The sequence below is a fragment of the Tupaia chinensis genome, unplaced genomic scaffold, assembly GCF_000334495.1.
Source record: "Tupaia chinensis unplaced genomic scaffold, TupChi_1.0 Scaffold000381_1, whole genome shotgun sequence".
Classification (NCBI taxonomy): domain Eukaryota; kingdom Metazoa; phylum Chordata; class Mammalia; order Scandentia; family Tupaiidae; genus Tupaia; species Tupaia belangeri.
Window position 1 is genome coordinate 4,109,540 of NW_006159883.1, and position 25,108 is coordinate 4,134,647.

Genomic DNA, 25,108 nt, shown 5'->3' on the forward strand with positions numbered 1-25,108 from the left:
TGTCGGTGGTTTTGGCCAATCTGGCTATAATGTGGCTTAGAGAGGATCTTCTTGGCTTGATTCCATTTGGGGTCTTATTTAGTTCTTGGGTATGGATCTTTGAATGCCTCTCTAGGTTTGGATAATTTTCTTCCAGGATTTCATGAAATAAATTAATAATGCCCTTATTTTCTTCCTCTGCTGGGATACCAATTATATGGATGTTGGGGCAGTATATGGTATCTAGTACTTCTTGTATATTGTCCTCATTTTTCTTGGTGTTTTCTCAGTCTTTTTGATACTTTTTTGCAGGTCAGAGGTTTTGTCTTCTACATTCTAGATTTGCTCTTCTGCATAATGTAATCTACTTTTAATACTTTCTAGGGAGGTTATAATTTCCTGTATCACATTCTTCATCCCTAACCATTCCATTCTATTTTTTTTATGATGTCTATTTTTTCTTTTGAAGAGTGAAAGGACTTACTCATTTCCTGGAGCTCGTTGTCTCTTCTCTCTTGCATCTCATTTAGTTTGGTCACTACAAATATTCTGAATTGCTTATCTGATATGTCCACGACTTCCATTGTGTTGACTGTGGGTGATGCAGAATTGATGTTTTCCCTTGGGGGAGAGATATTTTGTTAGTTGCTCATATTTCTTTTGCCTCTACTATTGTTCCTAGTCGTCTTGTGCTCTATATGTTCCTTCCTAAATTATTCAAGGTATCTGAGTGTTCAAAGGCGTGCTGGAGTAGAAAATTGGTGGTCACTCTTCTGCTCTGCCTCCCTGTTGCTCACCAGCATCCTGCACTGTTGTCACTGGTCCTAGGTGACTAAAGTCCTCCCTGTTTCTAAAGAACAGGTGCAACTAAAACTCAGCTGCTGAGCTTTAACTCAGGAGCAAAGAAAAGATCTCTAGGTGCATGCCTTGTACTAGCCAAACCACCAATGTTCTGAGAGTTCAAAACCAAATGGGGGAGTGGATGAGCCACAGGTCTGGCCATTAGGCCCTGCAGCCAGAACTACTCTATGTGTCAACAAGGCAATTCACTTCAACTGGTCTAAATCAGTTGTTTTTAGATGTAAATATCATTTTCCACTGTTTGTTGAATGAAATAGGGAATAAACACTGCTATCAATACCAGATACCTAAACAGGATTTAACTGAGCCTGATGTGATGTAGGCAATAAGGATAAGAAATATATTTTTTCTAGATGGTTTTACTTGATAACTAGTATTCTCCATGGTCTAATTTACTTGGGAATTTCAGTTTTAGAAATATGAACATATTTGCATATTTCCTACTTAGTTTTCTTTTTCTCATAGGCCTACTATACCCTTAGTCTTCCTCTATTTCCTATTTTATACATAACCTATTTTCCTTCTCAAAACTACCTTCATCTGATTATGTGGAAGACCTTCTTACTCCTCTGAACAGCTATAATAATACATATAACAAATACATCTATTTAGTTTACCTGACAACTAATCATATATTATCTTTTGAAAATTTCTTTTTTTTTTTTTTGAACTACTCTATGTGTCTTTACTATTTTCCTTTGATTCTTTCTTCATTCCTTTGCTTTCTTTTCCTTTTTTGGGTGGGTGCTTTAGACAATGTTCCTAGGTTTATATCTTTTCATAAAAAGCAGGAGGCAAGGTTCTTGGGAACAAGATACATGTTCTTTTTTTGAGATACATGTTCTGTACCTTTTTTTTTTTTTCATTTTTGTACCAGCTGTGGTGCTGGCAGTAGTACTTAGAGCTAACTTTTGATTTCATTCTGTTGTTAGGTAAGTGAAAGCAGTATGAAGAAGGTAATGACAAATCAAAGCAGCATCGTGGGAGTCTTATCTTAGTAGACTAAACTAATTTTTAAAATTATGTTAGCCCTTCTGGGAGCAACAAGAAAATCTAATAATAGTAACCAATTCAGCATCATTGAAGAAGATCTACATTTTACTCTATGTCTTTTTAAAAAGGGAAGTTTTCTGTTTATTAATTTCCATTTTGAAGTCCTAGAAAAGGACTTTCTAGAGTGACTTCAACATAGCGCAATAGAATGATATAATACAAGGCAAACTTTCTTTACACTTGTTTTTAATTTATAGTTTTTTTTTTTCTTGGATAGTAATACTGTAAGGCAGAAAATGCAGATATTAAAAGCTGGGAAACCATTTCAAGAAGTTGAATAATTTTCACAACTTCACACGACTAATGAATGTGCCCTTACTATTCTATTCTACTTCAGGATTAGATGGCTATCCTGGCAAGATAGAGATAGCCATTTATGAATTTAAACAAGTGGAATACATTGTGAAATGATGTACCACAACTTAGTAAAACACATCATTGACAGTTCAACTTGTACTTTCAGAAAACATTGTAGAACCTTGAATGTGCCCAACATACTATATGCTAAATATTGAAGATGATGAAAATATTTATACCCTTGATTTGAATTTTATATACTGTAAGAATGCTTTAAAAATATGTACCAAAATACATACCAAAAAGTACAATGATTATATGTAAATCAGAAATTACAAAAAAAAAAATTAGAGTTCCCAAAAGTAATGAAAACGATGAAAAGGACAGTGGGAAAGCAGTGGTAGTTATTTCACCTACTCCTTTTGGAACATTATACTTGCAGGCTGTGTACAACGATTCAAATGTTGTCAAATCAGTGTGGAAGAAGGGCGAGGAAAACAATGGTGGAACCTGAGGAGAACGTGTTTCCGAATAGTTGAGCATAACTGGTTCGAGACCTTCATTGTTTTCATGATTCTCCTTAGCAGTGGTGCTCTGGTGAGTGAATATGAAGTGAAAGTGCTATGGTACTAATCTTTGGACTTTTCAAATACTGATGACTTATTAGTCTTTTTTTATTTCATTGTCTTAGTATTCAGTGCATTTTTAATTACTCTATCTTCCAGACTATGGACTAAATGTGTAACTGTGAGCACTTACAGATTTTCTTTTGCCATGTGTACATTCATTTCTAATAAGCTTATTATTAAATAGCCCAGAACATTTGGCCCTTCTGCTTGTTTATAACCAAATAATATGAATGTACTTAAAGAATACAATTACTGACAGTTTAGTAAGAAAGGAAGCATGGGGACCACAATGTAGTTAATAGAAGTCCTGTAACTGGGAATATATCAATACATTTTCTGAGTTCTGATGAGTTTTGTTTCTGAATATTATTATTATTATTATTATTATTATTTCTTTATGGCCAGACAATAACTCCTTAGGGACCACTTTTCTGTCTCATTAAAATTTTGTTCACGATTCTTATGTTACTCAGGAAACAATGAATGTTGGTAACAATAAATATTGGGCAACATGCCTAAGTGGCTCATTTAAGGATTTGTTTCTCTTTATAAGACATTCATTACATCAGAATCAGTTTGTTTTTATATAAAAATCTTTTATAAAAATATAAAGTATATAACATACAGATCATTTTAGAAAATATTGACACAAGTGGAATACTTATGCCATAAGATAAGTAGAAAGATAATCGGCAGATAAATAACAGCTAGTTAGCATGCACATGCACCTCATGTGTTTTTCAAGCCACTGGCCTGCGTAATAGGCCACGTAAGATCCAGCCACCTTAACTTCATGCTACCTGCTAGCTCTAGATATATCATTTTATTACAGGCCTATATTTTCCTGCAGGTTTTTCTGGTTAAAATTTTTATTTTTCTACATGTCACTGTAAATAAAAAGCCTTGTTCAGGGCTGGCAAATGTCATGAGTTAAGATGCTAGATTCCCACATGTCCAACTGCCATTCAAGTCCCAGACCTGGTGGCTTTCTCTCTCTTTCTTTCTTTTTCTTTCTCTCTCTTTTTTGGTTCACATTGAAGAAGAAGAAATTAAATTAAATAAATATTTTTAAAAGTCTTTTTACCATTGAAAGAAAATTATACTTAGAAATAAAATACCAAAGGAAGTTTATGTTAGAAGAATACATAGTAGGAGGTGGCATTAGAGGTTAAGGTGCTAAATTCCATATGGTCTGCTGCACAGTCTGAGTTCTAGACCCGGCAGTTTGAAAATCATGCTGGGCTATGTGTGCATGCCCTAAATATCTCAAGAGGAGAATGGAGGAAAAGAGATTGTAAAGCAATTGCAGTGTGGCCATCACCTCAGGGAGTGATTTCTCTCTCTCTCTCTCTCTGTCTCTCTTCTGGAGAGCCTGTGTGTCCTATAGCAAAAATAAAAACAAACAAAATCACAGAGGATAATAGTTTTGAAAGTTAAAATTTATGATTGCATAAATTTTTCTTTATAGGCATTTGAAGATATATATATTGATCAACGAAAGACAATTAAGACAATGTTGGAATATGCTGACAAGGTTTTCACTTATATTTTCATTCTGGAAATGCTTCTAAAATGGGTAGCATATGGCTATCAAACATATTTCACCAATGCCTGGTGTTGGCTGGATTTCTTAATTGTTGATGTAAGTATCCTCCATATCTTTTTCTTCATTCAAGAAAACTTGTCTTATTTACATACTAATTCTAAAATAATAAATCTGCGAACACTGTTACATTGAAAGGATATGCTGTTTAGCTACAACAGTTACTGACTTTAAAGAAAAGTGGTAAAATAGGGACTGTTGGGACCAGCAGTTAGCGTAATGGCTATGTCGCTGGACTCCCATGTAGTTAACCGTGGTTTGTGTCCCGGACCTGGTGGCTTAAAACTCATATCGGGTGGGTGTGCGTGCATGCCCAAGATCCTGAGAGGAGAATGGAGGAGAAAGGATTGCAGTGTGACCATCCCACCTGGGGGGTGATTTCTCGCTTTCTGTCTCTCTGTCTCTGTCTAGAGAGCGCATGTGCCCTATAGCAAAAAAAGAAAAAAAAGAAAAAGAAAAACAAACAAACAAAAAAACAAAAACAGAAAACTTCTCAAAAAAAAAAAAAAATTAGGGACTGTTAAGGGCACATTACTTACACTCCTTATGAATAAGATTTGCAGTTGTATCCCAGGTCTATCACTTACTGGTTTTTGTTCTAGTAAGTTACTTGGACCCTAACTCTTTAAAGTGGTGATATTATTTGTACAGTTTTAAAGATACTCAATAAACAATAATGATAATGGAAACGACTGACTTTTTTTTTATTTCCTTGGATTGGTCCAGTTGGTGGCATGGTGCTTAGAATGGCTTTGTCCTACATGTCCATGTGCATGGTTCAAGTTCTGAACCACTGGCTTGGAAAACACACCAGGCATGTGCATACACGTCCAAAATCCTGAAAGGAGGGAGATGGAGAAGAAAGGATTGTAGTGTGAACATCTGCCATGGGGGTGTGGGGTTGTTTTCTCACTTTCACTTTCTCTCTTTCTAGGAAAAAAAACAAAACAAAACAAAACAAAACAACCTACTTTGACCTAATCAAAGTAGTTTTTTTTTATTTTTTATTTTTTCCAGGAGGTTTGGAGAGAGACAGGGAGAGAAAGAGAGAAAGAAAGAGAGAGAGAGAGTAAGTGAGAAAGCACCCCTAGTGGGGGATAGTCATACCACAATCCTTTCTCCTTTCATATGTCCCTCCTTTTAGGATTTTGGGCAAGCAGGCATATTAACCCACATGTTTCTGAAATCACTAGATCTAATACTCAAACCACACAGTCAGCTATGTGGGATCTAGCCTTCTTAACCAACACATCCTTAATCATAGTTTTTAAAAGGTAGACTTAAAGAGTGGACTATAGATTTTCACTCCATTAAAGGAAGTTAGGTATGCAGAGTGCTGGGAAAGGCATGTATACTGTAGGTAGTAGTGGAAAATTTTCTAGAATATAGACTGGATTTGTAGTAAACCAGTACCTTACAAATAGCCACTCACAGAGTTTGTATATACTGACTGAGTAAAACTTCATCTACCTTAAAATAAGTGGCTGACTTTGGAATATGTTAAAATAAGCATCATGCTTCATTTTATGTACCTGACGTAATTTTAACTTCAGAAAACTATGACCAAAATATCATGATTTCATAATTAACAGTTTTATCCTTAAGAATAATAATCCAGCAGGACTATGGAAATGTCACTATGGAAAGTGTTCCTAGAACTAAGATATCTCTCTCTCTCTCTCTCTCTCTCTATATATATATATATATACATATATATATATAAATACCTCCTCAATCTACATCAATTCCTTATAGTTTTTACACTAGACTTAAAATATAAATATAATTTAACCCTTCTGGAGTTCCCTAAATTTTGGTATTCCCTATTATGCTTATTACATGTCTAAACTTTTTGGTTAAAACTAGTTTTACTTATTAATACAAGTTGGTTTTTAATAGTCTTTTCTGAAATATTCTAGAAAAATAATTCAGCAGAGAATTTTGCAGTTTTGTAGTAAGATCTTTATTTGTAATGTTCTATTTTAATTATTTCATGAAAATCAATATATGACTTTATAAAAGGCAACATTAATCATAGCACATCTCAAATAATGTAAAAAGTATATTAAATATAAGGGAAATAAATCTAATTAAAAAAGAAAATTTTCTAAAGAGATAGTTCAGTTTATGTGGGACTGTTCAATACTATTAACTTGCAAACCAAAGAAATTGTAATTGTGTGTGATTATGGAGTTTTGATCAATTCTTTATTTAGAAAACTAGATACATATGTTTTTTAGTCATGCATATTTCATAAAAATGAAGTAAATCCATTGACTTATGTATTTGAAAATATTCCTTGATTTGTCACAGAGAGGTGCATGAAAGTATAGAAAATTTAGAGAAAGTTTCATGACAGGTATACTTTTTAAATTATTTATATAGAAATAAACTTTAAACATGAAAAAACAAAAATATTAGGAAGACAAAAAATTATCTTCGAAACTGATTTAGCACGTTAATTTCTGAGAATACCAGTTGTAATTACTTGAATATACCAACACAGGATGGAGTTTTCTTTTTTTCTCCTTTGGTTTTTCTGTACAAGAACAATGTCAGTTTTGTTTGTTTTGTTTTTAATAGCCAGAGGCAAAGTCCTAAATTCAATAGCAAGTTAGCAAAATAGAGGTAAAATAACCAATGCCATTTTCTTCTACCTGAATCTCTTTATTAGTTTTTAGTAGTTATGTCTAATTGTTCAACTAAATCTACTGCAATCAACTATATTACTCAAGGTTTTCTTTGGTTCAACTCGCTTTTAACTAATGTCTTTATAACTACTTTCTTTGTTCCAATCTAAAAATATTTTCTTAAATTTTTAAAAAGATAATGGAAAATGTTCAGTCATTCATCTTCTTAATAATTATAAACAATAATAACACTTACTGCATTTTATAGTAACTAAAATTGAATGGGAATGACTCCAATTATTTATTGCTATTGTTATTTTTGTGCATGTAGGTCTCATTGGTCAGTTTAACAGCAAATGCCTTGGGCTACTCAGAACTTGGTGCCATCAAATCCCTCAGGACACTAAGAGCTCTGAGGCCTCTAAGAGCTTTATCACGATTTGAAGGAATGAGGGTAAGGACAATGAAAGAACCCGAAGTACTGCATATAACCAAAGTTAAAGTAAATTAAATTTAGAAAAAGAAAAACCCATGCATGCAAAAGGAATGGCAAATCTTTGCAAAATTGCTACTTTATCCTTTTATCTGTTGCATATTTACTTCTAGGTGATATGCAAGAGAACTTAGACCTTCTTGAAATGATATAATATCATTTATCTGCTGTGTTCATAAAATGCCTTTATTACGAATTCAACTTGGGAGTTTCCTTACAAACCTGTACACAAAAGAGCAGGTGCACCATTAAAGTACTATGTGTAATGATATTATAATAATAATAAAGTGAATTCTACATCTTGTACTTCTCCTTTGTGATGACATATCTGCATTTAATAAGTTTTATTGAAAATAATATGAATTGCACATGTGTCTTAGTATGAGTGTAAAGGAAAAAAATTAAAAGATTTATCAAAATTTTTGTCTGTATAATGCCAAAATTGGTAACATTTGAATTCAATGGTAGATATCAAAAATTGACAATAATTTAAACTTTTCAGGACCAGCAGTTGGCATAATGGCTATGTCATTGGACTCCCCTGTAGTTGACTGTGGTTTGAGTCCCATACCCAGTGGCTTAAACTCACGCTGGGTGTGTGCACGTACATGCCCAAGATCCCAAGAGGAGAATGGAGGGAAGGGATTGCGGTGTGGACATCCCATCTTGGGGGTGATTTCTCAATTTCTGTCTCTCTGTCTCTCTCTGTCTTTCTGGCGAGCACACATGCCCTATAGCAAGAACCTCTCCAAAATAAATAAATAAATAAATAAAAATGAAAAAATAAAACCTCTCAGAAGTTCCAGGTAATATATTAATAGCTTCAACTTGTAATTGCATTAATCTTAATTTATATAAATGATATTACTTTAAATATTATATATGAGTTTATTGATTTTTGTGACAATAAAGTGAAGTATAACATAATGAATAGAAAATATATAATTATTGGCACATTACTATAGCTCATTCATAAACTAACCTTAATTTATATCTCATTTGTCAAAGTCACATGAAATTTTATATTCCCCTTAAGGAAAGCTTAAACCATACCTCATGGTTCATAATAAATTAAAAATTTTGTCCTAATGACTTATGATTTTTCATTCCTTTTTTTTAGAAAGCATGAAACATTAGTTTATACAAGATACATAAAACAAAATATTAGTTCTGTCTATTTAAAAATCAAAATTTGGGGACCAGCAGTTGGCACAATGGCTATGCCACTGTAGTCGACTGCAGTTCAAGTCCAGGACTCAGTGGCTTAAATTCATGCTGGGCACGTGTGTGTATGTGCCCAAGATTCTGAGAGGAGACTGGAAGAGAAGGGATTGTGGCATGGCCATCCCCCCTAGGGGGTGATTTCCTGCTTTCTGTCTCTCTGTCTCTCTCTGTCTTTCTGGCGAGCTCATGCACCCTATAGCAAATACCTTTCCAATAAATAAATAAATAAATATAAAAAATATAAATAAAAATTTGGGACCTGCAGATGGCATGGTGGTTGAGAGTACTGGACTCCCACATGGCCAATCATGGTTTGAATCCTAGACCCGTCTGCTTGCTTTCTCACTTTGTCTCACTCTCCCTCTCACTCTGTCCCTTTCTAATCAAATTTAAACAAATAAATAAAGTTAAATAAAATAATTCTTTTTTAAAAAATCAAAATTTAGAGCCAGTCTGGGTTCTGGTAGTTACATGAGCTGAATCCCACATGACCTACATGTGAGGTTCAAGTCCCAGATCTGGAAGCCTGAAAAACATGGAGCACTTGTGCGTGCATGCCAAAATTCTAAAAGGAAAGAAAAATGGATGAGAAGAGTTTGTAGTTTGACCATTCTCTATGAGAGATGCTTTCCCTTTCTTTTTCTCTACCTTGGTGCCTCCATCAGGAGAGTGCACATACTCTCTGGCAAGATAAAAAATAAAAATAAAAATGTCTTTCATCTAAGTAAAGCTGAAAATAATATGGAAATTTTTGAATTTGAGATTTGAAAAGAAATGCATTGCTCTGGGGCCAGCATATGGCATAATGGTTACGTCACTGGACTCCTATGTAGTCAACTGGGGTACAAGTCTTGGATCCAGTGGTTTAAAACTCACACTGGGCATTTGTGTGTGCATACCCAAAATACCAAGAGGAGAATGGAGAATGGATTGTGGCATGGCCATCTCCCCTGGGGGGTAATTTCTTGCTTTCTGTCTGTCTTTCTCTGTCTCTCCGGTGAGTGCACGTGCCCAATAGCAAAATATCTCTAAACCAATAAAAAAGAAGAAATACATTGCTCTATTGTTGCCGAAGGTTTAGGTGTCTTTATAGAAACTGAACTGTACCAGACTTTTATTTGCATTTTATAGGTTGTTTACAGTCATATGTTTTCTTCTAAATTAACGTTTATTTTAAATGTCACTTTTTAAGAGCATAAGACTTGAGGCAAGCAGATGGAATAGTAGTTACTTCACTGCAATCTCACAAGGCCAACTGTGGTTCAAGTCCCAGACTTGGTGACTTGAAACTCATGATGGGCATGTGTGCATACATGCCCAAGATCATGGGAAGAGAATGGAGTAGAGGGGATATGGTGTGGCCATCCCCCTTGGGGGGGGTAATTTCTCACTTTCCCTCTCACTGTATTTGTCTCTCTCTCTCTGGTAAACACACCCACCCTCAGGCAAAAACCTTTACTAAATAAATAAATAAATAAATAAATAAATGACTTATTTTTTATTTTCCTAACATTTATGACAACTTTTTACCTCATTAAAGACAATAAAATACCAACAGTCTTCTATGTCTCACAGAGATACCTGTTATTACCAGAAATTCTCTCCAGAGATGTAAAAAATATCTCTTTAGTCTTAGGTGGTTTCTAACTGGAGAAAAACAACACTTTCTACATTCCACATTGAAAATATGTTGTCTAAATCAAAATTATACAACTTAAAGGATTTCTAAAATATTTGAAGATGTTATAAATGTTTCAAATCTAACCTTTCTTAAACTTATTAAATTTGACTTATTAAATCCATAAGTCAAATGGTCACATGTTCCCATCTTATTGACTTAACAAAGTTGGTCTTGTGGTCCTACTTTTAATTTTTACAGAAATAATCTTATCTATAATTATTCATCAATAATGCCTTAAATTTTAAGAAAAAGATAGTTTTAAAATTTGAAGTTTAAGAAAACCTAACTCCTGGACCAGTCAGCCAGGCTGCTGATGGTTAAGACAGCTGGGTCCTACACTGCTGACTGTGTAGTTCACGTTCTGAACCAAGTGGCTTGAAAAACTATGCTCAATCCTGAAAGGAGGGAGAAATAGAGGAGAAGGGATTGTGGCATGACCATGTTTCATGGGGGTCTCTCTCTCTGTCTCTCTCAGGTAAACACACACATCCTTTGGCAAATGGGAAAAATTTTAAAAAGTAAAGCTCATAATAGGTGCTAATAGATGATGAAACTATTTTAAGTTGAAGGATTTATAATTATGGCCCCTTGCTTGCATCACAATGGCAGTACATACACAGCACCAAAATGATTGATCCCGTCAGCACCTGTTTGGCATTATAGAGTCAAAATAACCTTACTCTTTATTTTAGTTTTTGTACTTATAGTGTTTGGATTGTTTTACTTTGTAAAAATATAAATCACAGCTGATGATGAGGTTGGACATAATGATTATGATTGGGATGTTAGATTTGAATATATCCAGAAACTCTCATTTAATTCTTTTCCCTAGCAGAATAAGATTGCAATAGCTGTGTCAAAGCACAACTCAGGCACTCATTTTATTTTTGTTGTTCTGTCACTTTTTCAAAGCATGTGCTTTTATGCAACATTACTAAATAAAGCATGTTGTATAATGCTTGATAAGAAGTTAGAAAGTAATAAATTATCATCACGTTGCATTTGATTGCATGTTTTATGCACATTTCTGGCTGACAGCTTTTAAACATTTATTGTATTTCAAATTTCCAGTCCAATTTTTTCAACATGTAAAATTTAACTGAGTGAATTTATGTTGTGACTATCTAGGGTAAAATAAATTTCGTATTTAAATTTGTTTTTTTTTTTTAATTTTCTAATTTAGGAAATCTTAAATACCTTCTTTTTCAAAAGAACCAAGTCTTGATTGATAGGGAAACAGACAGAAAACATCATATACAAAAAGTAACACCAAATGTTCTGTCATATCAGATTTCTAACTAATAACGAACTATATATTTCTATTTTATATAGGATAATCTTGCTCCAACTTGGATGGGGTGGAGCGCTGGTTCCTCCCCTCAGCCCTTTATTATGGGTACTGTATTACCCCTTTTGCTACCTTTAATCCTTGCACTGTGACTTATGTGTAGTGGGATGAGGGAGGGATTGGGAAGGGATTGCAAAACAGTAGGGACAATACAGTATTTACATCCGAGTCCCCAATTTTCAATTGTCTTAAATTTCTTTTGAAAAAAAAAAAAAAAACTTTGTGAATTTACCTGCTGTGCATTTTAACTCCAATGGTTGATTTCTTTATTAAGTTTCACTGAATATGATTTAGTTATGTATATACTGAGTTATCCACTTATGGGGAAATGATTTGACTTTTAAGAATGGAGGCCCCTGGCATAGAATGATTGTCCAAAAAAATTTTGAACTTGTCAAGCTGATAACACTCTGTGGCATACATTAGCTGGTTAGTACATTGGTCTGGGTCCCGAAAATTGCCAGATAGACACCATCAGTTGATGGTTGATATGTGCGAGCAGATGCTAGAGTGCAATGTCCTAGCCTTCCCAAGACTAGTATGAACTGTGTGACCATTTTTATGCTTCATTAAGTGTAAGTTCATACATGTCATTTCTTGAATGTTACAAGGCAAAAAATACATTAAGAAGAGCTGAGTAAGCATGCATGATTTGTGGTTTAAATGGAAAAAAAGTTATGTTGAAGTATGCACTTACTTGAATGTGTGGAATATAAAAGCCACTTAGAAATAAAACAAACATCTTAGCATGTGTAGTAAGATAGAATTTAATGCCTAACCTCACTTCTTACAGTATGTTATTCCTAACTAATTTCTTAGGATCTTGGAAGATATCACAATGAAAATGTAAACAAAAACGAATCTACGTTTTGTTTACTCTTGCTATCTAGGGATATTTCACAAAAAAAAGAGTTTTTAGTTATAAGGGAGAGAGAGTTGGTATTTTTGTTTGGATAATTGATGTATCATATCTTTTTAAAAAATTAACTTACTTAATCCCCACAACCCAGATATAGTCTTAGATAAAAAAATCTTTTTACTACTCTTTTTCACACTCAATTCAATATAATGATTTCTACTTAGTCTATTTTTATTTTTTATTCATACAGTTTATTTTTTCTTTGTTGTACTTCAAAGGGAGAAGCATTAGAACTGACAAATAGTACTGCTTTGAAATTCAAAGACAATTCCTTTAGACAAGGGACATTTTTTAATGTATCAAAACTCCTAACATTGGGACCAGCAGTTAGCGTAATGGCTGTGTCGCTGGACTCCCACGTAGTCAACCATGGTTCGCGTCCCGGACTCAGTGGCTTAAAACTCATGCCAGGCGCATGTGCATGTGTGCCCAAGATCCCGAGAGGAGAATGTAGGAGAAGGGATTGTGGCATGGCCATCCTTCGTGGGGGGTGATTTCTTGCTTTCTATCTCTCTGTCTCTGTCTGTCTGGTGGAGCGCATGCGCCCTATAGCAAAATCATCTCCAAAAAAAAAAAAAGAAAGAAAAAACTCCTAACATTAATTTGCATTTTTCAACCCCTCATTTAATGTTAACTTAATCAGAACTGCAAAAATGAACTGTATATGACAAGAATTTCTATGTGAACTAGGTGTTAGAATAGACAAACTATAATGACTTTATTGTTTTTGTTTTTGTTTATTGCCAGGGGGTACATGGGCTCTCTAAAGAGACAGAAAGAGAAAGAGAAAGCATTCTCCAACAGGTCATAGTCACCCCACAATTCTTTTTCTTCCATTCCTCCATTTTTCATTCCATCAGGATTTTGGGCATACAGACACATGCATATAGTATGTTTTTCAAGCTCCTGGGGCTGGGACTTGAACCTGAGTCATGTGAGGTCTAGGTCCATATGCACAGTGTTATCCTTATTTGATGAAGTTTTGGGAAAACTTTGTTTTAAGAAATAATCTCCAGTATTAATTCATTAAGATAGTTCCTTTCTTTGACACTTACTTTTATGCAGACTCAAACCTCAATCTGCTCTTTCCAATTTATTCAAACCATTTCTGCCTAGTGCCTTCACCACATGGGAACCAATTACTGCAGCTCCCTAGAGCCTGAAAAGAATTAATACATCTCCCTCACTGTGGAACCAAAGAATGGCATAGGGCTCTTGGGAAAAGATAACCCTCTGATCTTTGATCCTCTAATTTAATGAAATCTTAAATTTGAGTGCACCTTTTAATAGTGAATTCCAAATACTATGCTAAATATTTTCCAACATAAAGTTCTTTTATCTTAGTGAAAATAAAATTTTTCTCTTGGCCAAACATATGCCGACTTTGCAAATCAGACTCGAGCTGGACTACTGTAGAACTTTGCTTACATTATAAGTTCCATAATTAAATTAAGAGTTAGAGTTCATTTGAATTTAACATTAATCCCCAGTTTTAAAGTAAATATTTGAAACTTGTTGCCTAAGAATGAAAATTTCCTTATGCTCTGTTTTTAAATAATTCTCATCCCATATCTGGAAAGAGCATTTTAAAAATTTTGTTTTGATAAATAAATGCTAGCTGGGACCAGCAGGTAGTATAGTGGTAAAGGCACTGGACTCCCATATGACTGACTACAGTTCGAGTCCTTGACCCAGAAGCTTGAAGGCATAGCCCTCTCCACCCTGAGGGATGATTTGTCACTTTCCCTCTCTCTGTCTCTGTCTCTCTCTCTCTTTCTCTATGAGCACATGTGCCCTATGGCAAAAAATCTTAAAAACAAATAAACAATAAATTCTAACTAGTTTTTATTTGTTCATTTCTTCATTCAATCAATATTTTATGTATTCCTATACTCAAAGCTCTCTGATACATTTCTTTATACAGGGTACTTGAAGCCTTGGAAGAATTACAAATGTGTTTTTGCATCTTAAATTTAAAAAAAAAAAAACCTTCTATTTGGACTAGATAGTGATGCAGCAGTAAAATACAACACTGTAACACTGATCTGAATGAGAAGGTTCCAGTTTCAGTCACAGAGCACTGAGTATGCCTGGCATATGTGTGCTCAGGCTTCAGGAATCGGTGGAGCTAGGGGTGGGGCATCGAGATACCATTGGATATGCTCTGGTACAGAGCAGTGTGGGTACCAGATAGTTGGAAGCAACTGTAAGCAAAACTAATGAGACAGACTAGGAAGAGCACTAGATACTACTTCTATTCTACTTTCTACATGTTACTTGTTTTAACTTCATTTTTTCTTTTGCCAAATAAAAAGATAATACTACATTATCTCCACAGTTCCATCCAGTGCTAGAAACCTTTTGAAAAGTTTATTTCTTCCATAAACAAGCAAATGAGAGAGAAAGAGACTGTGGGAGACAGACAGACCGCCCCCCCACACACACACACCAGGGTCTCCATGCCATGATTACATTAGCCCAGCCTGCAAAGGAGCATAGGAATCTGTGTGCATAGTCACTGAAGGTAGTTTCAGGGTATGAACCTGAAACTTTCCCATGTAAGCCAGCCTGGAATAGCATCATGTTTTACTGTTTCACAACTGTCTGGCCCAATACTGATTTTTGAATTCAAAGAAAACACTCAACTTCATTTAGGAGGCTAAACTTAGGGATTAAGTTAGGCTCCATGAAATAAGTGCTAAACAATGTAAAACCTTTGAGAAGGGACAACATTTCAGAAAAGGAGATATTGGATCAGGAATTTCAAAGGAAATGGCATCTCAATTCTCTGGTAATGCATTAGCACAAAATTATATTAGTTAGAGTGACTTGAAGTGCAGATGGACTTGACATCCAGGAAGTTAAAACTAGCAATGTAGAGTGTGAAGTGATGTGAATATCAAGGTAAGGAAACGTATTTGGTGATCACTAGTAGCTATGGAGTAATTTAAAAGTGGGGCTTGGAGAAAATTAACTCATCTTGCATGGATTAAAGGAAGGGGAAAACGAGGACACTTAGACAATACTGTGGGTATGAAGTGAAAAGAGCAGAACTAGAGTGGTGACTGTGAGAATGGAGAAGTGACAAAGGTGAGAAACGCATTGGAACGAAGGGTGAGACCTATAGCCTGATACTGAAGTAGTTCAGAAAACAGGTGCAGGTGATCAGTGCTCTGCTATACTCTAAGTTGAGTGCTGAAGGTAAAAATACTCATTTTAATATGCACTCTAGTATAAACAATAGAAATAGCATTTTAACCTGAATGGTAGACAGATTTTTTAAAAAAGAGGGAAAATAAATAATAACTTGATTTTCGCTTTCAAATCTTGAATCCCAGAGAAATCTAATTATGTTCACATTTAAAGTTAAGTATAAAATAAGGGTTTATCTAGTCAATGTTATTAATAGATTTTGTCAAATGTGCTAAGGCAAGGGACCATGTGTCCACTTGGTAGGCTGCAGAGTCTACATCATCTGGTTCTGCCTGGATAACTCACCCAAATTAATTTCTCCATGTTCATTTCCCCACCTCTGTCATCGTTAGTTTTACCACTTCCTTTGGTCCCACCTATTATACATTTCTGTATTCACAGAAGGCCTAGAGTTCTTTACAGACTTTAAACTAGGGTCAAAATGATAAGGAACTGGCTCAAGTAATATTTTTCCAAACAGTAAAACACTTAGAAAAATATACTGGTGTCAAAAGGCAGAAGCTCTTTTGATGCCTGTTGTTTACTGGTTAGATTGACAAGAATAGGAGAAGTACATGGATGGAATTAACCTTAGCCTGTACTGTTCAAATCTAAGGCATTATTGGACACTTTGAGAGCATTTTGAAATTAGTCTTTATTTTCCTCTTAGCAGCTCATGTGAAGCTCCAATGGGAACTGTAGAATAGAGAAGGAAGCAAAGGAAGTCCTCTTTATAGTGTTGTCAAATATGAAAATACAGATTTTTAATTCGCAGTCTAGGAATAAAGACAAGAGAGGAAAAACATGTTTCCATGGGAAAAACAATGTAGAAAATAATTTAGCACAGAACTTCATGTTATCACAACAAATTTGGGAACTATGTAGGAAATCCCTCCTTTTCTTATTTTTCTAAGAAACTGATGTATGATGTTTCATTTAAAATAAGTTTATTGATTTAAACTCAGTAAATGAAACAACTGACATGACTGGAGCTTGAAATAAACGATGTGATGATCTAATGAAATACATAATGCTAAACTGTCTTGCTTCTTATGCAAAAAATATTAGTCATAGCAATGCATGAATAATTAAGGACAAAATTATATTAGGTGTTTAATAATATTTTATATTTATACCTCTGAATTTTAAATTTATTTAAAAGCATATTGATCAAATTAGCTTATATCCAAGTGTTTAGCTTCGTTCTTTAATGTATTGTCTTTTTAAAGTTAGTTAATCTTCTGTAACGGATTTTATACTTTTCCCTTCTCTAATAACATGTATTCTGGCTTTCCCGACTGCAAGTTTCTCTGATTTGCTTTTCCTTTAACCTTTTAGTTCTCCTTCCTTTTATTTTTACATGTTTCTTTCCATTTCTTTGTTATATTGCTCGTACTTATTTCTTTAAGTGTACTGCTTAAAAGACAATGGGTTTCATTAATTTTTTAAACTTTATTTTCAAATAACCTAGAATAAATAGTTTTGATAGAGATAAAAAAAATAGATAGACTAAAGATTACTAGGGGGATGTCTTTTCTTTTTTAACCAGTAAGAATTCTGACTTCTCTTTTTTTCCATTTGTGTATTAGGTGGTTGTGAATGCCCTATTAGGAGCAATTCCATCCATCATGAATGTGCTTCTGGTTTGTCTTATATTCTGGCTAATTTTCAGTATTATGGGCGTAAATTTGTTTGCTGGCAAATTCTACCACTGTATTAACACCACAACTGGTGACATGTTTGACATCAGCGAAGTGAATAATTATACTGATTGCAAAAATCTAATGGAAAGAAATGAGACAGCCCGATGGAAAAATGTGAAAGTAAACTTTGATAATGTAGGATTTGGGTATCTCTCTTTGCTTCAAGTTGTAAGTGAACATTATTTTCTCTGAAATGTTTTATTTTGAATAATAACAAAGTAATAGCATACATCTATTATTTAGTTACTAACAAGAGAGTTCATCTCTTTTCATTTTGATTTATAAATTCAAATTTAAGATGAGTGGAAATTCTATTACACGTAAGCAGTGCAACTAGTTTCAATAGTGGTCAGGATCTCCAGCTTTTTCCAAAGGTCCCTTTTCCATTTTTCCCATTTTCTTATTTTTTCTATATTGCCCTTTCTTTCCATGTGAATGAGTTGATAATAAATCACTAATTTGCTCATTTTTTTGTGTGTGTTGCAACTGGAAATTTTTTTCACTAATGGATCACCTCCTAGAAGACACACTTGTAGCACACCAGATTGAATTATAACTATCAAAAATTGTTAAGAACTAACTGCTGCTCAGTTATATCATTGGGATTGAAAATTGGTGGATAATCTTTAGATTTTAAGATTAGATCCTCAGGGGACCAGCAGGTGGCATAGCGGTTAAGGTGTGGGACTCCCTCATGGATGTTTGAGTCCTGGACCTGCCCAGCTTAAAACTCATGCTGGATGCATGTGCATGCATGTATTCCCAAAATCCTGAGAGGATTATGGAGGAGAAGGGATTGTGGTGTGGCCATCCCCTCTGGAGGGTGATTTCTTGTTCTCTCTCTCTGGAGTGCACATGCACCCTATAGCAAAAATTTCTATAAAAAAAAAAAAACATTTTAAAAAAAAGATTAGATCCTCAGAGTAAAAAGAAAGTAACACTTGCAAGTCCCTGAACCGAAAGTGAAACACAACCAGCTATTTTCTCACCTCAACTGACCTTTTGGCACCATGATTTAAGTCTATTTTATCTTAAGTGTTAATGTTTTTACTAGTGGGTCTCTAAGAAAAACGCATAGTAATTTATAAAAGCACAAAAGATGGTAGCCTTTGAAACATTTTTAGTTGTTGCTTTCAACTGCAGCTGCATCATTAAAAATAAGTGAATAAAAATAGCCCAGATTATCAGAAAAAACAGTAACAATACTACTCCCTTTTGGCCACTGAAAATTCAATTAAAAAAGAAAAAAGCTGCATAATTCTTTTGTGGTTCTATAGGGTCATTATGACAGAAATCTAGTTCTGTTCAACAATAATCTTTTATTGTTCAACTGACTAAGCCATACAATCTGCCCTGGTCAAAGCTCCTTGCAGGTGGTTCAGATTACTTGTCAAATTTTTCACACCTTTTTCTTAGAGATTCTTGTGGTTCTTTTTTTTTTTTTTTCCTGGACATTTCTGACTATTCATGAATTTAAATTAGTGATTAAAAAACTGGCCAACATGATTCCTTTAAATATAATAGATTCATGGTGGTAACTCCTTGAGCACATATCCTAAATTTTAACCAATAGCCACACTTGTGAATATACTAAAGCACATCGCTTTCTCTGTAACATTGAGGAAAGAAAAATGGAAAGTTTCAAGCAATCAATTAATATGCTAAGTGATTCTGAAAATACAGAGAGAATGTCCTGTATGAAGCCTTTAAGTTTTTTTAATTAAAAAAAAAAATCCTCTAAAACAATGCTTCATGTTTTACCTTATTCAGAAGTATCTCTCTGTTTATTAGTAAATCCCTGAAATAGTTCTTTGAACCATTTTTTTTCTGTTCTGTACCAAGTGTGTAATGGACTCATCCTATCACTGACCTGGGCCATTGCTACAATCATCATTTCTCTCTTTGATTTACAAAACCTTTCCACTTTCTAGCATCTGCCTCACACACGCCCTCACTTGTCTTTCTTTTCCTGGTATCCACTACTTCACAAGTGTTAGTGTTATAAAAACAGCGACAGGTTGTGATACAGATGCTCAAAGCTTTGTGAGGCTTTCTCAGTAACTAAGAAATAATTCTCTTCAGATCATAGGACTCAATATTCATGTCCTATGACATCAAACACATTACTGTAGGTTATTAGACTTGGGATCCTCCTTTATTCTATGAATGCTAATTGTTCAGTATTTTCAATTTTTCTTAGCTGTATGAATGCATTCTTTTCAAAAAATGAAAGAATGTGGAACATAGGATTTTTTTCTGAAGGTTTTGCTTCAAAATTCTGAAAAGAATAGTTGCAACTTTGACTTTAAGTATACCTGCATAATCCTTAAATTGTTCCAATGAAAAGAACTCTTAAACCCTCAGTTACTTATATCACCTTGCAAGTGGATATTAACACATTATTCTCAGATCTAAGTTATAAAATTCACTTCCTATGGATGTTATCAAATGTGCTAATAATTGCAGGGCTTTCTACAAACATTCTAACAGATTTTAATAGCACCTTAAATTGCATGGTATCATTAACTCTAATAAACTGAGACATACTTATGAGTTAGCTCTCAAGTAAGAGACTATATTAAATGACCTTTTGTTTATTATGTATTCGTACAAAATTCATGTAAAATTTATTTTAAAATGTATTTCAAAAATATCCCTTTTGAAAAATACAGAAGTAAGAATATATGTTAAACATTGGGTCTGATTACTTTTACTCCAAAATAAAACATACATATCCTTTTCAATAGGCTACATTTAAGGGCTGGATGGATATAATGTATGCAGCAGTTGATTCCAGAAATGTAAGTATTATTTATTTCCCAACTCTTTTTATAATACTGATTAGGTGCTTATATTACCTCAACAAAGTATAAGCAACCAAATGAGATGATTCTGTTGATTAAAACTATTCAGAAAAAAATATGATCCAAGTTAATATTCAAGTGTAACAGTGTTCACCAGAAAGATCTTACTAAGCTAAATCAAAATGAGTTATTTTAAAGTCATACATATATTTAATAACTAAAAAAATCCTTCTCTTAAATTTAATTTTTTTCTTTTTATGTGTAAAGTACAAAATCAGTGTTTTGGTGTGCTAGAACAAATGTGAAGAAATATATGATTGCAATCAGTACTTGAAATGCGTAGTTCTTCCCGTATTAGACAGCATGAAAAGTTACAGATGTTGTCTTGGTAGCCTTAGGTTTCTTTAAAAGTCTCCTTCAAGTTTATTTTTCTGTAAGATTTTAGTATCCTTAGGTTTACTGGAGCCTTTACCAAGGCTGTTAACACTTCTTTACCAAAGTAAAGGTCTGCTTTATTCATTCCAGCCTCTTTCAGGCTTCAGGAAAGTCAAGCAAAATCCAAGCTCATTCTAACTTTGCTCTTTAAAACTTTGGAAAATTCGGGACCAGCAGCTGGCGTAATGGCTATGTTGCTGGACTTCCATGTAGTTGATTGCAGTTCAAGTCCCAGTCCCGGTGGCTTAAACTGACACTAGGCACGTGTGCATGTGTGCCCAAGATCCTGGGAGGAGAATGGAGGAGAAGAGATTGTGGCGTGGCCATCCCCCCAGAGGGTGATTTCTCGCTCTCTGTCTCTCTGTCTCTGTCTTTCTGGCAAGCGCACACACCCTATAGTAAAACCTCTCAAAAAAATTGTAAAATTTTATATTCTCCGTAAGTCTTCATTTTTCTCTTCTAAACTCTTTGTTTAGTATATCATCATAAAGAATCATTTCTTTCATCATAATCTTTATAATACATGACTAAACATGGTATTTTCCTGGAAGGTTCCACGAGTGCTTGTAGTTTTATATATAGTACCTTTTTGATAACTTCTGAAGTTGTTATTTCACATTGTTACTTACATTTTATTTCTGTGTTGGTTGATTGTTAATTCTTTTGTTTTTAGAAGGACATGATTTTCTTAAGGAACTCACTATAGTCACATTTTTATCTCTTTATTAAGCTATAAGTGACAACTCAATGTCTATTATAAGAAAAATCTATCCATTAAATTATCAGTTGAAGATTTATAAAAATGAACTGTGCCTAATCAACCTGAAAAATCTATTGAGTGTTACAATTTTAAGGTGGGATGCCAAAGATCTACATGAATAACTCAATTCTTATTTGCTACATAAATTGTACATAAGTCTAAATATATTCCTTACATAAATAAAATTTGTTCACTAATTTTTAAATTACTGAAATTCAGCACCTTAAAATGTTGCCAAGTCCTAACCACAGTGGCACAAACAGGAGGACAACCCTGCAGGAAGGCTGAGGCTGTATGGGAGGCATGCCTGTTGTCTTAGATAAATGGGAGTCTAAAGATGGCTGATTGTGACATGAGAGCCAATCAAAAATGCCTCTCTTTCTCTCTTCCTTTCCTCTTTCTCTTTCTCATGCTCTCCTGCCAAAAAAAAAAAAAAAGGTCAAATTTAGCACATTATTGTTCAACTAACAAAATGAAAGTGAACTTCAAAAAATTCTCGTAAAGATGGAATTAAAATATAAGTTCATTTTGTTGCAAAAATTTTGAAACCCATGCAGTTTTTTCATAATACACATTTCCATTCAATTTTTGAAGAACACCTTGTGTTCATTTCATTTATGCTATTAAAAAATTGATTATCAAAGTGTCATAATAATCATGAAAATGTTTCTAAAGACCAGTTTTAGAGAGGGTAGTTGATTTAGGACATATAACTATTATTTTCTATGCTCATGAAAAAGCGCCAATGACATTTTCAGCATTAAAATGTATCATAATATTTTTAAAAATAATTTTCTTTAATAGGTGGAACTCCAGCCTAAGTATGAAGACAGTCTGTACATGTATCTTTACTTTGTCATTTTCATCATCTTTGGGTCCTTCTTCACCTTGAACTTGTTTATTGGTGTGATCATAGATAATTTCAACCAGCAAAAGAAGAAGATAAGTATTTCTAGTATCTTCTTACCCACTCAGATAAAAGTTATATATTCTTTGAAATGTTTTCTCCACTAAGTATCTGAATTCAGAAACCCAAGAGTCTATATTAAAATACATTTTTAGAATTATTTTATTTAACTTTTTATTTATTTTATTTGTTTATTTATTTATTTTAATTTGAACAGAGAAGGACAGAGAGAGAGAGAATATGAGAAAGCATGCAACCAGGTCCGGGACTCAAACTGAAGTCAGCCATGTGGGAGTCTAGCACCCTTAGCCACCATGCCACCTGCTGGCCTCCAGAATGTATTTTTGTTTCCTCCTCCTCTGCCATCTACTAACTCTTATTTTGGGTCACACAAAGCTGAAAATGACTATGTTTCATACTTCTGTGCATAGGCTCACAAAATTTTTTTCTTTCTCTCTTTTTTATTATTAAGAAGCCACATTTTCTTTTTGATAATGGAAAAATTAGAAAAGACTAATTTTTCTGTCTTTTATAAACTATTAGGTGTATATCCCTTTTCTAAAATTAGCTTGTTGCTTTATCCTTACAACTCCCCATTCCTCCTTTAAATTTTCTTTTCAACTAAAACTCTTAGAATCTTTGCAAATAATTAGGCAGTAGATATGTTTCTACTACTGTTTCTTTTAATACTTTTCCCCTTCATTTGGTTCTTTTGCATACATATCCTCACTTCTTTATCACAGATTTTTAATTATAATCTATTGTTTCAAGTCTTAACTGGGACAGCATTTTATTTATTATTATCACCTAATAAAGTCCATTTTATTGTCCCAATTTTATATGTACATTACAGAAAGTATGGAAAGTTAACAAAAATTAATCGGAAGTGACCACTATTCACTTTGTATGTTTTTCTGTTCAAACTGTTTCTACACATATTACTATTGTTAATTTTTTAAAATCTATTTGACTTATGTAAGTATTTTCTCATTTTATTTAAAGTATATATACACTATCAAAATGTGCTTAACAGTTCCTCAATTGACTGATAATTTAGGTTGTTTCACATCGTTAATAATATAATTTGAATCTTACCAAAATATTTCTAAAAAACAAGACTATTTCCGTAGGACAAATTCTCAGAGTAAAGCATTTTGCTTCCCCAAAGTAATATATCCACTCCAACTCATAGGAACAATATATGAATATGACCATGTTACTGTTCCCTCACTGGCATCAGACATTCTTTTCTTTTCTTTTTTTTTTCTTCCTTCCTTTCTTCCATTTTTTTTGAAAAAAATACATGCTTTTTGGTAGATAACAACTGTATTTAATTTTAATTTTCCTGTCTTTTATTAGTAGTAAATTTTAACAAGATTTTAAGTGCTTTTTAGCCACTTACACTTGTTATGTACTGTTACTTCATCTCATCGGCTCAGTGTGTTTTCTCATTGTGTTGAGTGCTTTCTTTCACTACATAACGTCCCTGTCCCAATCTCTTCCCTTCTTAGTAATGGTATGCTATTGTCAATGCTGGGTTTCTCCATTTCACTTAGGAATTTGTGTTCCAATTCTCTGTACCTACTGGCCTGTCCATATCTGTCATGCTTGGGATCTCTTATTTACCCCTTAACTGTTCTATCAGTTCATCCAATTTTCTTGCCATTCTTTTACTTCAATTCTTGACAGACTATAAGTAATTCCAAACCATCTTGCAATATACATACTCTTTAAGTCTTTGCTACATTTGAATTAGAAAAAAACATTGTCTTTAAATTCCAAAAGATAGTATATAGAGAGTAAGGAACAATACATTTAGTGTCTCTGTGAACCGAGTCTCACCAAGCATTGAGTATGAGAGAAATTCAAAAAGTCTGTGGAAAAGTATATTAAAGTAAGAGTTTATTTGGCGTGACTTTTTTTTAGATCTGTGCTTAGTTTTGTTTGTTTGTTTGTTTGTTTGTTTGTTTGCTTTTATATAATATGGACTTTCATGAACATTTTCCAAGACTTCTTACATATGGTTTTGGTAAAACACTCTATCTCACGTAATGTCTGAGTTGTTCTTTTGTTTTTGTTTTTGTTTTTTACTTCATAAGATAATGTAATAAGGCCAATTTTTATAAGAATTAAATAAGTTTGTAGTAACTAACAAAATATTTTTAATTTTTCAAATTTAAAATCTTAAGCCTGATTATGCTAAATGGTTAGATATTGCATTTTCTTTTTTAACTGTCCTTTTCCTATTTTAAGTTTAACGTTTAAAAAATTATTTTCAAAGGGACACCATTTTAACCAGTTTTGATTTTTTCTTTTCTATACTTTGGAGGTCAAGACATCTTTATGACAGAAGAACAGAAGAAATACTATAATGCAATGAAAAAATTAGGATCGAAAAAGCCACAAAAGCCTATACCTCGACCAGGAGTAAGAAATACCAAATGACATGGGGAAAAATATACAAAACCTTGCTTGGGTTTTCTCACAGAAAAAAAAATAAAAACAAAAACAAACAAACAAAAACACATTTTCTACCAAAAAAACAAAAATTTACTTTTAAACCATCATTAATTCATATGTTTTTGAGATC

The 25,108-nt window shown here is 33.6% G+C and overlaps 1 protein-coding gene across 1 annotated transcript in view; it reads left to right on the plus strand.

The window, feature by feature from the left end:
• The window catches only part of LOC102487844 (sodium channel protein type 1 subunit alpha), a 158,359-nt gene that overhangs the window by 126,424 nt on the left and 6,827 nt on the right, over positions 1 to 25,108 (plus strand). Inside the window, exons 19-25 of the mRNA XM_027773849.1 lie at positions 2,633 to 2,787; positions 4,288 to 4,461; positions 7,384 to 7,506; positions 17,499 to 17,780; positions 20,360 to 20,413; positions 22,416 to 22,553; positions 24,841 to 24,945. Coding sequence (XP_027629650.1) covers positions 2,633 to 2,787; positions 4,288 to 4,461; positions 7,384 to 7,506; positions 17,499 to 17,780; positions 20,360 to 20,413; positions 22,416 to 22,553; positions 24,841 to 24,945 — 1,031 coding nt within the window. The remainder of the gene's footprint in view (positions 1 to 2,632; positions 2,788 to 4,287; positions 4,462 to 7,383; positions 7,507 to 17,498; positions 17,781 to 20,359; positions 20,414 to 22,415; positions 22,554 to 24,840; positions 24,946 to 25,108) is intronic.